A 13,800-nucleotide genomic window follows, 5' to 3' on the forward strand; every position below is an offset into this window, starting at 1 on the left:
AACAAGCAGATCAACACTGCTGCTCAGCATGGTGTCATCTGCAACTTACTGAGGGTGCACTCGATCCCTTCTTCCAGATCATTGATAAAGATATTAAACATATGTATATAAACAAATATAAAATTGGTCCTAGCACTGAGCCCTGGAGAACACCACTTGTTACCAGCTGCCAACTGGATTTAACCCCTTTCACCACCACTCTTTGGGCTCAGCTGTCCAGCCAGTTTTTTACTGAGCAAAGAGTGCACCCATGCAAACTATGAGCAGCCAGTTTCTCCAGGAGAATGCTGTGGGAGTTGGTGTCAAAGGCTTTACTAAGGTCCAGGTAGACAGCATCCACAGCCTTTCCCTCATCCACTAAGTGGATCATCTTGTCATAGTAGAGCCGATTAGTAAAGCAGGTCCTGCCTTTCAGAAACCCATACCAGCTGGGTCTGATCACCTGGTTATTCTGCATGTGCTAAGTGATGTTGCCAAATACGATCTGCTCCATAACCTCACCCAGCACCAAGGTCAGACTGACAGGCCTGTAGTTCCCCGGATCCTTCTTCCTGCCCTTTTTGTACATGGGCATCACACTGGCTAAGCTCTAGTCTTCTGGGACCTCCCCAGTTAGCCGAAACTGCTGACAGATGATTGAAAGTGGCTCAGTGAGCACTTCTGCCAGCTCCCTCAGTACCCTTGGGTGGATCCCATCTGGCCCCATAAACTTGGGTCTAAATGGTGTAGCAGTTTGCTAACCATTTCCACTTGGATTGTGATAACTTCATGCTGCTCCCCATCCCCATCTTCCAGCTCGGAGGGCTGGGTACCCCAAGAACAACTGGTCTTACTATTAAAGACTGAGGCAAAGAAAGCATTAAGTACCTCAGCCTTTTGCTCATCCTTTTTCACTATGTTTCCCCACACATCAAATAAAAGATGGAGATTCTCCTTAGCCCTCCTTTTGTTGCTATTACAAATGTAGAAACATTTTTTATTGTCTTTTAGAGAAGTAGCCAGATTAAATTCTAGCTGGGCTTTGGCCCTGCTCATTTTCTGCCTGCATAACCCCACGACACCCTTGTAGCTCTCCTCAGCGGCCTGCCCCTTCTGCCAAAGGTCATAAACTCTCCTTTTTTTCCTGAGTTCCAGCCAAAGTTCTCTGTTCAGCCAGGCCAGTCTTCTTCCCTGCCGGCTCATCCTTCGGCACAGGGGGATGGCTTGCTCCTGCACTTTTAAGATTTCTTTCTTGAAGAATATCCAACCTTCCCGGATACCTTTGCCCTTAGGACTGCCTCCCAAGGGTCTCTCTCAACCAGTTTCCTAAATAGGCCAAAGTCTGCCCTCTGGAAGAACAAGGTGGCAGTTCTGCTGACCCCCCTCCTTACTTCTCCAAGAACTGAAGACTTTTACCAATTCTTGATTTCTGTGCCCAAGATAGCCTCCAACCATCACATCACCCACAAGTCTTTCTCTGTTCACAAACAGGTCCAGTAGGTGCCTTCCCTGGCTGGCTCACTGACCAGCTGTGTCAGAAAGCTGTCTTCCACATGCTCCAGGAACTTCCTAGGCTGTTACCTTTCTGTTGTATTTCCAGCAGACATCTGGTAGGTTGAAGTCCCCCATGAGAACAAGGGCTAGCAATTGTGAGATTTCTCCCAGCTACTTATAGAATGTTTTGTCTGCTTCATTGTGGCTCGGTGGTCTATAACAGACTCCTGCCAGGATATCGGCCTTGTTGGCTTTCCCCTCATTCTTATCCATAAACATTCAATGCTATCATTACCAACATTAAGCTCTAGACAATCAAAACACTCCCCAACATACATGGCTACCCCACAACCTCTTCTTCCTTGCCTATCCCTTCTGAATAATTTATAGCCAGCGCTCCATTCCTGTGAGCCATCCTACCATGTTTTCATGATGACAACTGTATCATAGTCTTCCTGCTGCACAATGGCTTCCAGCTCCTCCTGTTTGTTGCCCACGCTGTGTGCATTGGTGTAGATGCACTTCAATTAGACTGTTGATCCTGCCATCTTTTTTGGGGGGAAAAGCCCTAATTCCTACACGACCATTCTCAGATGCTTTTGTGGTTTCTAACACTTGCATCTTTGCACCTGCATGGACCTCCATTCCCTACCTCCACTGAAGGACCTCACTAGCACATTGTCCCTCAAACATTGATGCGCCGCTTCCAGGCTTATCTCCAGTGTGCCTGGTTTTATCCCTTTCCCCCTTCAAATCTAGTTTAAAGTTCTTTCAATGAGCCCTGCTAACTCCTGCACAAAGATCCTTTTCCTGCTTTGGGATAGGCATATCCCATCTGTTGCCAGCAGGCCTGCTGTCGTGTAAACAGATCCAGGATCAAAAAACCCCAAATTCTGCTGGTGACACCAGGCTCAGAGCCAGATGTTGATGTGCTGGCTCTTGCCGTTTCTTCCCTCAACATTCCCTGTAACTAGTAGGATCCAGGAGAACACTGTGTGTGCTCCTGATCCCTTAACCAGTTGTGCCAGGGCCCTGAAGCCTCTCTTGATTACCCTCAGACATCTTGTTGCAGCTTCATTACTACCTATCTGAGAACTCAACAACGGGTTATAATCTGATGGCTGTACGAGGGCAGGAAGCCATCTCTCCATATGTTCATCCTGAGTCCCAGGGAGGCAGCAGACTTGCCTAAGTGGCGGCTTTGGTCTACTGTGGCAATGACCCATCTTTTTTCCATTAAGGAAGCAGTTTTGACACAGGGCATAGGCTGATTTGGCCTCTGCAACACTTCCACACTAGGTGAACCATTGGTGTCATTATTTCTGGGTTCCCCTTGCAGACCCTCATAACTGTTATGCCCGGGCACATGGGGCAGTCACAGAGGGGACACACCTGCTGCACTGGAACCTGTCATCATTGCCCCCTACTCCTTCAGTCACCATGTCTGTCACAGCACTCTCAAAACTCAAGCTGCAACAAGACTTTTACCACCCATACCAGGTTAACATCAATAAGTAGCTCCAACACCTTGCCCTGGCACGGCCACCAATCCCCCACAAGGTTTCAAAGGTTCACCTACTGTGTTATCTCTTCCTACTCTTCAGGCCAGTCCATCTGCTTCTTGCCTCTGCTGCATCCTTCTCCTTGTCTCTCCTACATCCAGGGCACCCTCTCTCCTCCCTCTGCTTCTTCCAGGTCTCTCTCCACTGACTACACCTCTTCCCTACCCCTTAGAGCTATTTAACCACTTAGCAGGAACCAGCCACAGCTGCACATCATCCACATCATCCACCCCGCCGGCCCTGAAGCCAGCCCACAGCTGTATATTATCAATGTTAATTAACCCGCCTTCGTTCCTCCACACATGTCCAGCCAGACAGAGAGCATAGGGGTGACTCCATGTTATTTGTCCTGTCTGCCTGTTGGGCTTGCCTCAGGGAAGGCAGGGTGCCATTCCAGTAGATTATCTCTCTCTCCCCCCGAGATGCTCCTCAAATTACCCCCCCCTTCCGGAGCTCTGTCGCACCTCCCACGGCTGTGCTCGGCCGGTGCTGGTGCAAGAGCAGGGCACAGCCTGCACCGGGGCGGCTGCATGTTCCCACCAGGGCTCTGTCTGGCTAGCGACATCAGCTCATCACACAGCCCTGCAGTCTTGCCTCGTTCCTTTTATTTTTTTTGGCCTGCACCAAAAGATAACTACTAATAATTTCTCGGAGAAAAAATTATGTAAGACTAACACAGTTTTCATCACAGGTCTGCTTGTGGTCTAAGATCTTGATTCTAGTATCATTTAAAAAATCATAAGATAAAGTGTTAAGCTATTCTGCTTAATAGTAAGATTTTGAAAGGTGAATGTAATAGAATGCAAAGATTTTGTACGTTGCTCGGGATGCTCAGGTTTCTGGGCACTGAGAAATCCAAGATGCATCCACTGCAGGTGTACAAGTTCTACTCAGTCATACACGTGACGTGAGCCAACACTTCCATGAACTATATCAACTAAATTGCTTGTGTGGTGCATGGATGGACAGTACCCGCACAGTAAATGTTACGGTTTCAGAATGTCCCAAGTGAAATATTGATACAGCCTTCCAAGCAGACTGAGAAGTCACGTACAAGCCAAACTTTCTGTATTGGTGAGCTTTCTGGTACGTGAAAAGATAATAGGCATTATGACTACAGGCACTGTATGTGTTAATAATTTATCAAAATAGGTAAGCCTTAATGGTGAGCCGCAATTTTTATGGCACTGATTAAAAAAAAAAAAAAAAAAAAAAAAAAAGACAAAATAAAAGACATAAAAATAGAAGCTTATAGCCAAAAATGACATTTCAAATGTTTGTGTGTCTGAGTGCACTCAAAAGTATGCATTTTCTATCCAGGCTCGTCAATAAGTTAACAATATCACTGCATATTAAATCATGTAGTCAATGTGTGCTTACTGCAAAACATGTTAGAAAACGTAAATATCTAATGAGCTAGACTGCTAACATGATAAAGTAAGAAGAGGGTATTTCAGATGTGGTTTGTTGTGTTGTTTTGCTGTTGTAAGAGTTTTATTCACACACAGATTGCAGATCCTATTATGCATAATGAATGACAGTAGGAAAGAAATTTTTCTCGTCAGAGCTGTCTGATTCTAGCAATCAGAGCAATTAGAGCAATCTAACAAAAAACTTTTTGATGTAATTGATATGTCATGAGGTTAATCATATTGTGTTATAATAGGTTAGTGCCAATTATTTGTCGTTACTTTTAAATAAAATACACATTCCAGAATGACTAGAGGGAATGAGAGGCTTCAGTCAGCAGCGTCCATAATAAGCTGTGTTTCTGAGAGAACAGAGTGGGGTAACTGCCAGCAGCTCTTTGGTATAAGGAATTTTGGTGGATTAAAAACTGGGACAATTGAAGCTGGTACACATTTGGAGATCTCTAAGGAAATTTCGTACGTTCTTTATGAGCATATAGGAGAACCTGCAGTTTCATTGCAGACATTTTTCATGTAACATAGTCTAAGCACATGCACAATCTCAGTACTTTTTAGATCACTGTTCTGCCATGTATTTTACAATAACCAGTGGGTTTTTACAAGGCACTACTGAAAAAAACCAAGTTAATATTGATTTATCTCAAAGATCATAGATCTCTGATTAGTATATTCATCTTTATGTCAATAAGGACATGCATATAACTGTGTTAACTTTATTCTTTAACAAGTAGTCCATCAAAGCAATGTGTTTCTTTCAACTTCTGGAAGTCTCAACCTCAAAAAATAAGAAATTATGCAGTATTTCTGCTTGATAGAGCCCTTAGAAGAGAAGAGGAGCAATGTTTCTGGGGTCAGCATTAGAACTATAGTGTACCATTAATGTATAGACTCTTAAATGGTTAATGAAAGGAAGACCAGTGGTAAATAAAAGATTAAAAGAGCCAAACATAATGAAGTGTCAGTAGAAGTAAAAGTGTAGGAAGTTTTCAAGGGACAGGCCATATTGCATTAAAATCAGAAGCATTAATTATTTTTTATTTATGAATGCACCATTTTCAAAGGAAGATTTCATCATCATTGTATATTAAAGTAAAATGTGTTCTTCTCATGGGGAACAGAGATGGCATAGTACATCATAACACTGCAGATATGTTGGGAAGGAATATGAAGTAGGATCCTATTTCATAGACATTTAAATGAGTATTGTTTTAATGAATCTTTCATTGAAAAAATTACTTATGGTATTATTATAGTTATCTAGATAAAAAAATATTTAACATTTTCTTTCCATTTCTAGTTTTTAAGCAAAAATGATAATCTTTCTTATAATATTTATATTCTATGGCCATGTACTTTACAGAAGCTGACACTAAAAGGCTGTACAGATCTTTTCTAACTTGGCAAAATACTTAGCTAGAATAGCTGTTACCGATTATGGAATGTATAGTCAGCAAATGACAAAGATTATAAAGTCACAATATAATTTATAATGATGAGCAGTTAAGAGTTGTGAGACAAGTTATATGAAGAAAATGAGAAACACTTCTGTGCAAATAATGGCTTTAAATTACGACACACTAATAATGAGAACATTCGATTCAGAATGTTAAATAATTCAGTCTGTTAAATTCTAAATGCAATTTTTAACATTAACTATCACTGAATTATTTTTACTACATTATTTTTTGTGACCTCTATTGTAAGCTGTTAATTTGACATTAAAAGGTGAAATGATTTTAACAACATGTAACAGGGCATACAATAAGGTAAATGATTATGGGAAATGAAATAAAATTTAACTGGCTTTTGATCCTATAAAAAGAATCTTGCTCAGGAAAAGAGTATCCTGCTCCTGGGTGCCTCTCGGAGTGTATACGCACACATATTAACTATGTTGTGGGTAAGACTTCAGGTAGAAGAAAACATTGTGACCACAACACCAGTTCCTCTCCACAAGCCTTGTTGTGAAGTGCATATTGAGGAGGGTGGGGGAATATAGTTTCTGTTGTAGAAGAAAGCCAGTGAATACCACAAGGCCAAAGTGGATGAGTAATAGAAGAAAATAGCCAACCTGGGGTTCTTGGTTGTTTTATTTTTTAATTATTTTTTGTTTTGTTTGTCTTGTTTTGTAGCTGTTCTTTGCTTTTTAAAGGCAAAGGTGTTAGGAACTACAACCTGTGGGAACGCTTGTGCATTTTCTCAATATTTGGGGTGGCTCCCCTTCCTGGCTGGTAGCATGCTAATATACTGAATCTTTGGGATTACCGAATTTATTGAGGTTGAGAGATTCAATTGCTTGCATTCTTGACAGACAATTCATCTGATCAGGAGAATAGGAAAATAACTAGAATAGATTCTTGAGAAAATGCTAGGAAGAGGTGAGGATCATATCTACGTTTCTTAGGACTTTTCAAGGTCAAGCTTTTCTAGAAAGAAAGTTTGGGAAATTAAAAAAAAAGCCTTCATGAGATGGAAAAAGGTGGTAGGAGTGGTTGATTCAGGTTTGGAGTGGGAGACAGGAATGGAAATTGGATGTCAGACAACACCAGGATAAGGGATGGGCTTTAGATCTAGACTGGATATTACATTACTTATCCCAAATTTTCAGACTACTTTTCCTTTTGTTCAGTACTATCTTTGCAGAATAATTATGAGCAATCTAAATGTAAAAAAAAAAAAAAAAAAGAAAAAGAAAAAGAAAATCAAAATAAGCTGAAGTGAGTTTAGGAACTTCTGCATTGCTGAAGTTGCACTGTGAAAGCTCTTTTTTTTTATTTCAGTGGTATAACAGTCTTTTCAATTTATTGCCAGCTTCTTCCATGAATTCAACAGTTTAATATTTTGTGACAGTTAAAACTTTATTTCATCTAAATGTATTTTGATTTCAAGCATTCTAAAAAAATGTATGAAAGGTCTGTCTCACACTGATACTGAAAGAAGATAGAAAGAGATACGTAACCAATAGTATTTTTGACAGTTTTCTGCCAAGTCACACTATGTGTCTTCAGCTGAGAAATGAAAAATGATTTTGTTGAACATAGCTCTATAGAGTCTAAAGAGAATTCTATGAATTTCAGTCTTGACATTTAAATTCTGTGTACAAGTAATGTCTGAGTCATGCGAAGCTCACACCATTCCACCATGCATCACTTGTTAGTGATCTTCCTTGATCTTATAAAAAACAATTCAAAGCAAATGAGTATCCATAGTTGATTTACCATAAAAAAAGGTATAAGTCAATATGAATAGCCCTATTCCAAACTCTAAAATTCTATGAAATAGCCAGCAGGAGTTTAATAAGTTCATTATAAAAGGATAGTATTTCAATATTTTTTTACAGTTTACAGATTGTTATACAGCTATCTTTTTGTACTGTTATCTTCAGAAGGCTGCCACAAGAGAGGGCATGCAGTACCAGATCTCAAATGAGGCAACAGTAGAAAAGTTAATGGGAAAGCTGAAAGAAGAAAGAGGCAGAGGACCTCATTGCTCACCCAGGCTCTTCACAGTGGTTATTGATGGAAGAAAGGGTGTGTAAGCTTGGAACAAAAGAGGATCAGACTGGATATAGGAAAAAATAATCTTTAAGGAAAACATTTTTTGACCTGAGGGCAGTCAGGAAGTAGAACAGGCTGCCCGAAGATGCTGAGTAGTCTCAATGCTTGTAGGTTTTCAAGGTGTTACCGAATGCAGCCCTGAGCAAACCTGATCTGATCTCATCATTAACCCCATTTGGAGCAGCAAGTGGAACTAAAACCCTCCCACAGCCCTTTGCAACCTGAATTATTCTATCATCTTTTGATCATACAGTACTGGGTACCCAACTGCTGGTAAAAAGAGAAGGCTTTCATAAACAGGAAAAAGGAAAAATTATTGACAGACGGGAGAAGAGGTAATAAAGCCCTTACTACAGTAGCTTTCTCCACCTGCTTGCTATTGCAACTGTAGAAGTGTGTAGGTATGTTCAAAATTAGGAACAGGAAAGATGACAATCTACAAAGTCTGCATACTAGGCCTGGAATAGGTGCTGGGGCTAAAGCGGGGAATCTGCCAAGCTAATTTAGACAATTATGGCCAAGAAAGACCATATATGTTAAAGGTAATCTAGAATGCTTCTTTCCCTAAGTTGTGTTTTGCTTTTGTGACTGTTTTAAGAGAATTTTATTTCTATTCTTATCTTGACAGAATTCAGTAAGCATAGTCTTTTATATTTAAATCTTGTCACACCATAAATCTGAGTCATGTTAAATATGGAGGATAAAGCCTTCCCTGGAAAGGCGGGCGTAACTGGGGTGCACTGAAAAGAAATATTCATGCTACCTATCTCCCTGAATCTTCAGGTTGCTTCCACACTAGGTGTCTTTTGGTACTGTTAACAGTGGTTTATGCAGAGAAAGCTAACTCCTTTGGTATGTCTGGAACTCCTCTGATGAGCAGCAGGAAAATGGAAAATGGCTTCAAACTTTAGGGGGGTGCGATGGAAAGGAAAGTTGTCACTTTCAACTTGTCACACTAACTTAAAACATGCTTAAGATTGTCTTCCCAACATTTTTTTGATTCTGTTCATTAGCCCATGAATATGAAAGGCTGAGTACGGTTCCTAAGACTAAATCTTTTTTTTGCCTATGTATTCAAAACAGAAATGAAGCTATTAACTCTTGTGAAGTTCACAGCTAGATGGTGATGATAATGACACTGGAGGGGATGGGGAAGCAACTGTTAGTTTCACTTTAAATAAAAACGAAATAGGAAAAAAGTTATATAAAATGTCAGTATCAAGGATATTAGTAAAGACCTATGATGTATAAATATTAAAATAATTTCTGATTTCAGGAAAAAAGTGGAGTTGAATGTACAATCGCAGACAATAACATTTTTATCTTATGCAACTTTGTTTCTCTTTTAGTGGCAAAGCATTACTATAACACTGGTTGAGAAAGTGCAGATGGTTGCTGTAATCCTAGGATCTCTGTTCTTAGTAGCAAGTGTGACTTGGCTTCTATGGTCAGCCTTCAGCCCTTATGCAGTATGGCAAAGAAAGGACATCCTTTTTCAAATCTGCTATGGAATGTATGGTTTTATGGATCTAGTATGCATAGGTAAGCTCAAAATCTTTAAACAGCACAGACTGTGGTTTAAGACTGTGACTATATCTATTTTTCTAATTGGTCACTCTAATTGATCACTCCAGTTCTTTACAGATTTGTTCTCAGCTGATACCTTTGGCAAATACTGCTTTTCACAGTGTTACAAATACTGCAAAGAGAAAAGAACCAAAGAAGCTTTACTCTCAGATTAATCAAAGTGTCTCTCTGAGATCTTAGTGGTGAGAACAGAATCAATTTCAATTTCTTGAAAAAACAGATGGCTAGCAAAATTCAGGAAGTTAAACAGATGAAAAAGACATTATTAAAATAATCAATAAAATTACATGTCAAATCTTTTACTGATGCTACTTTGCATTAGGTTGTACCATCATGAAGCACAGAAGAAACCCTTGACGATGTCTTCAAACTACATATCCAAAATTGAGTCGCACAGACTTATATAGGTCACTGTGCTACTAGTAGAGAAGAATGGAGAAGACAGGCATGAGCGCTTTGTACGTCATAAACAGTTACGAAACACTCTAATAGTGCTAACTATAGTAACTTACTTTACTATTAAAAATTCTCAAGTCATTTAACTCTAGCTGAAATCTTATAAAAGAAAACACATTTTACTGCAAAGCTATTTTGACCAGTTTTGAAATTGCTGAAAATATACTAGACCCAGATGTAAATAGAAATCAATTTCGTATTTGATGAAACAACCTTGAATTGATTGTTATAATAGCTGTTTATTTGCACAAAAAGTTTAATAATTGCAGTAAACATTAAACCACATTCTTAGAATTGCAATTCCAAGAAAATCCAGAAGTCAAATGCTATCTGGTATTTGTTTTGAGATTTCTAAGTGATCAATGTTGATGTTATCCCAGTCTCAAATATGGGAATTCAGAAGGACAGTGCTGAAATTTACTCAATAAGGTGCAAAGAAACAGAGTGATTCCTAATATCAAGGCTTTTGCTTTGATCATAGAGCCATATCATCTTTTGTTCAAGCCATCTCATTACTGTAAAAGTATTTATATTTCAGCTGGATCAGCAGTTCTGTTTATTTTTCTGAAAGAAGTCCACTCTGGGATATTTGAGAACACAGGCTTTCTTCTGTGAACCCAAATCTTCTCAGACAAAAAAATGAACAGAAATTAGGTCTCTAATACTCATGACAAGTGCTCAGCTTTTAAACAAAAAAAGGGCTCAGCTACATGTCCTCTTACATGCTGATTCCTGAACGCCACTTTTTTCAGCTTAACACTCAATATTGAGGTTTTTGCTTTTGTTTAAAAAAACACTGAATGAAGAAAAAATGTGCTTCAGGCATTCTAAATATTTAATTTATACAGAATTCTGTTCTTTTCACAAAGTTTGCAACTGTAAAAAAATTACTTTTCTGTGCATCAACTAGTTGGTATAAGCAGTTATTCAAACTATTTCCATTTCTTTTCATGTGTTTGACTTAAAACCTCTAAACCAAATTAATCTCAAGATCAGTAGAGAATGGCTATGGGTGATCAGAAATATTAGTGTATTTATCTAAAGAAGTAAACTATTGGAAGGCGAGTCTTCAGTAGGTTAGTACATGCAGTTCTGTAGCTGCTTTTCAAACCAGCCAGTCTCAAGCCACCCCTGGACTGGAAACTACTGAACTAACTTGTACCTCTCATGGCTCTGGAGCTTCTAGCCTCACTGGCACCATGCAGAAGCAAAGTAGATGTGCAGCTGCCTTCACCTACAAGATAAACTGACTTGCCTGTAATTACATAAATGTGTATTTTATAGTCCTATCATAAATAATACACGAAAAATTTTATGTAAAACTGACTATAATTAAGTATATTTGGAAACTGTTTTGTAATCACAAAGTTCAGTGCAGATGTGACTTAACAGTTTACTAAACTGTATCTAGAAATTCAAAAAGCTGTATAAAGAAGGTTTGGTAATCGTAAATTTTTGATTGTCCAGATTCATCTAGCCCACTTACTCTGCATATAATTTCAAGTAATTTGCATTCTGTAAGTTTATAATACCAGCAGTTCCTGTAACTCTTGAGAATATTTATTAATATATTCAACTTTATTAAATTTTATCTTTTTCTTTCATCATAAAGTGATTTTAGATTGATAGTTTTAATTTAAAACATTCAAATGAAGTTCTCTAATAGATGGATGTAATTATTACTTACAAATTTTTTTCTAAAAAACTCAGCACTGTCCATTATGCTGATGACTTTCCAAAGGCATTAACATATGATTTTACCGTTATATATTATATGCAATCTCTTATATCATAAAGCTTGTAATGCTTACAGCCAGCCATAGTTATCACTTAGTATCTTCTCTCTTCTCATTTGTCTTTAATTATCCATGGCATTCTCTTAATTTTCAACAGGATTCACAGTGAGTGAATACCTGTATTCCCACTGGAATCTCTATTTCCATGAAAAATTGATGTAGGCATATGGGTTTTCCTGTGCAGCACATAGTTCAAGACAAGTGCTTGAGTTACTGGTGGTAGCTTAACCAAATAACCAAAACTTATTCGAATCGCCTTCAGTTATGCCTCCTTATGGCTTTGCATAAGCATTATGAATATTTATTTGTGAAGTGTAAATATCTGTACTTTCCGAAATGTTTTTTGTCATTATTTTTAAAAGCAGTGTGGCTAAAGGTACTGACATTGCATGATGTCTCTGAAACTTGCATATATTATGTTGTTTTCCCAATGATTGATTTATATATCACACGTAACATACCACCCACTTTCTTATCAAGTAAGTTACATGTGACTTGTATTTTAATTCTTGGTCTTGTTTTACTTTTCACCAAAAGAAATATCCCAAAGATTACAGATCACCAATATAATGTTCTGTTCATTCCAGTGTACATATTCTATTGGTATCCATTCTTCTTGTTTCACTCTAAATTTTTCCATAATTCTGCCTAACACAATAGTTTTTACTTATCAGTGTTAGTTTCAACCCTACAAGTCACTAGTTTGTACTTTCCTGCTTCTAAGCTGGGCGTAAAGCTGTTCTCTTTGAAACTTGCTGAGAGAAGTTTTCCTAAGGCAAACCTGGAACATTTTAAATAAGTAGAACTACTGCCTGTGGAACCCAGAGCTATTGCAGTGATAGTGCTAGGATCAGGCCATCCATGTAGGTGTTACCAGAGGGAGAGAGTTCATGAGTTAACATGAAATCAATTAACAATATAAAACCCTTATGTAGCCACCGAAGGACAGTAAACCAAGCCTTTGCCATCCTGCTTTGTAGACCTAGCAATTATTTCTCATAACAGCAAAGTCATACTACTTTATCTATTTTCACTGGAATATAATGATAACTACTATGATTGTGCACTTATTTAGTTAAAATGGTTCTAATAGGAACAAAAGCTTCAACAAATACTAACAGCTTACTTGCAATCCCAGAGCAATAGTACAGCTCCTTTAGAGCGTGAAAAGCAGTTGTAACGTTGCACTAGAAACATGAGTGGTGCCAGTGGTACTGTGGCAGCGGAGTAAGAGATAGGAGCCAACGTGAGGTGTGAATAGCCCTCTGAAAGGCTTTTTCTTCCCTGCCAAGGAACTCGATGCCTAGCAACATTCATGTAACTCCTTAGTTGTAAAAATGTACAGGCTGAAGCTGCTTAGAATGAACACATCTAGCTGCACTTATACCTCCCTACTCAGAAAGTCTTTTTTTTTTTTTTTCTTCACATTAGAACTAATTCTAAATAGACTAGAAAGAGTTGTATTGCTATTTTAGAGTGGAGATATTTCACTTTAATGCTTTGAGCATTTTGTTGCATTTTGTAATATCTGTGGGCCCTAGAATAGTATTAGACATAACATTTTGTCCAGTGGCGAAGTCTGTTTCTGAAAAGGGTCTTTTAATTCCCTGGTGAAAGTTTGTGATGTTTCTGGGAGGACATTCCAAAATGATTATAAGTAAGATTACTGTGATAAATAAGAAAACATTGGAACCTAATACCACCACACCTGAATGAGCTAGGACAAGTTTTCTGCTTGCAAAGACATTTCAGTATGAAAAATTTCAAATGATCTTATGACTAAGGGTAAGAAATCCTTTGGATAGAGTGAAAGAATCTCAGTATTTGGCAATAAAAGAAAACTATGATCTCTCCATAATCCTATTGTCTGGGTCCCACTACAGTCCCTATATCTTAACAGTAAATAAAATAAATCCGCAGAGCCTTAGGACATTTTGCC

The 13,800-nt window shown here is 38.5% G+C and overlaps 1 protein-coding gene across 1 annotated transcript in view; it reads left to right on the forward strand.

Annotated features, from left to right (window-relative positions):
* Positions 1-13,800, forward strand: part of MARCHF11 (membrane associated ring-CH-type finger 11) — a 36,309-nt gene that overhangs the window by 19,028 nt on the left and 3,481 nt on the right. Inside the window, exon 3 of the mRNA XM_056333817.1 lies at positions 9,372-9,564. Coding sequence (XP_056189792.1) covers positions 9,372-9,564 — 193 coding nt within the window. The remainder of the gene's footprint in view (positions 1-9,371; positions 9,565-13,800) is intronic.

The sequence above is a fragment of the Falco biarmicus genome, chromosome 3, assembly GCF_023638135.1.
Source record: "Falco biarmicus isolate bFalBia1 chromosome 3, bFalBia1.pri, whole genome shotgun sequence".
Classification (NCBI taxonomy): Eukaryota; Metazoa; Chordata; class Aves; order Falconiformes; family Falconidae; genus Falco; species Falco biarmicus.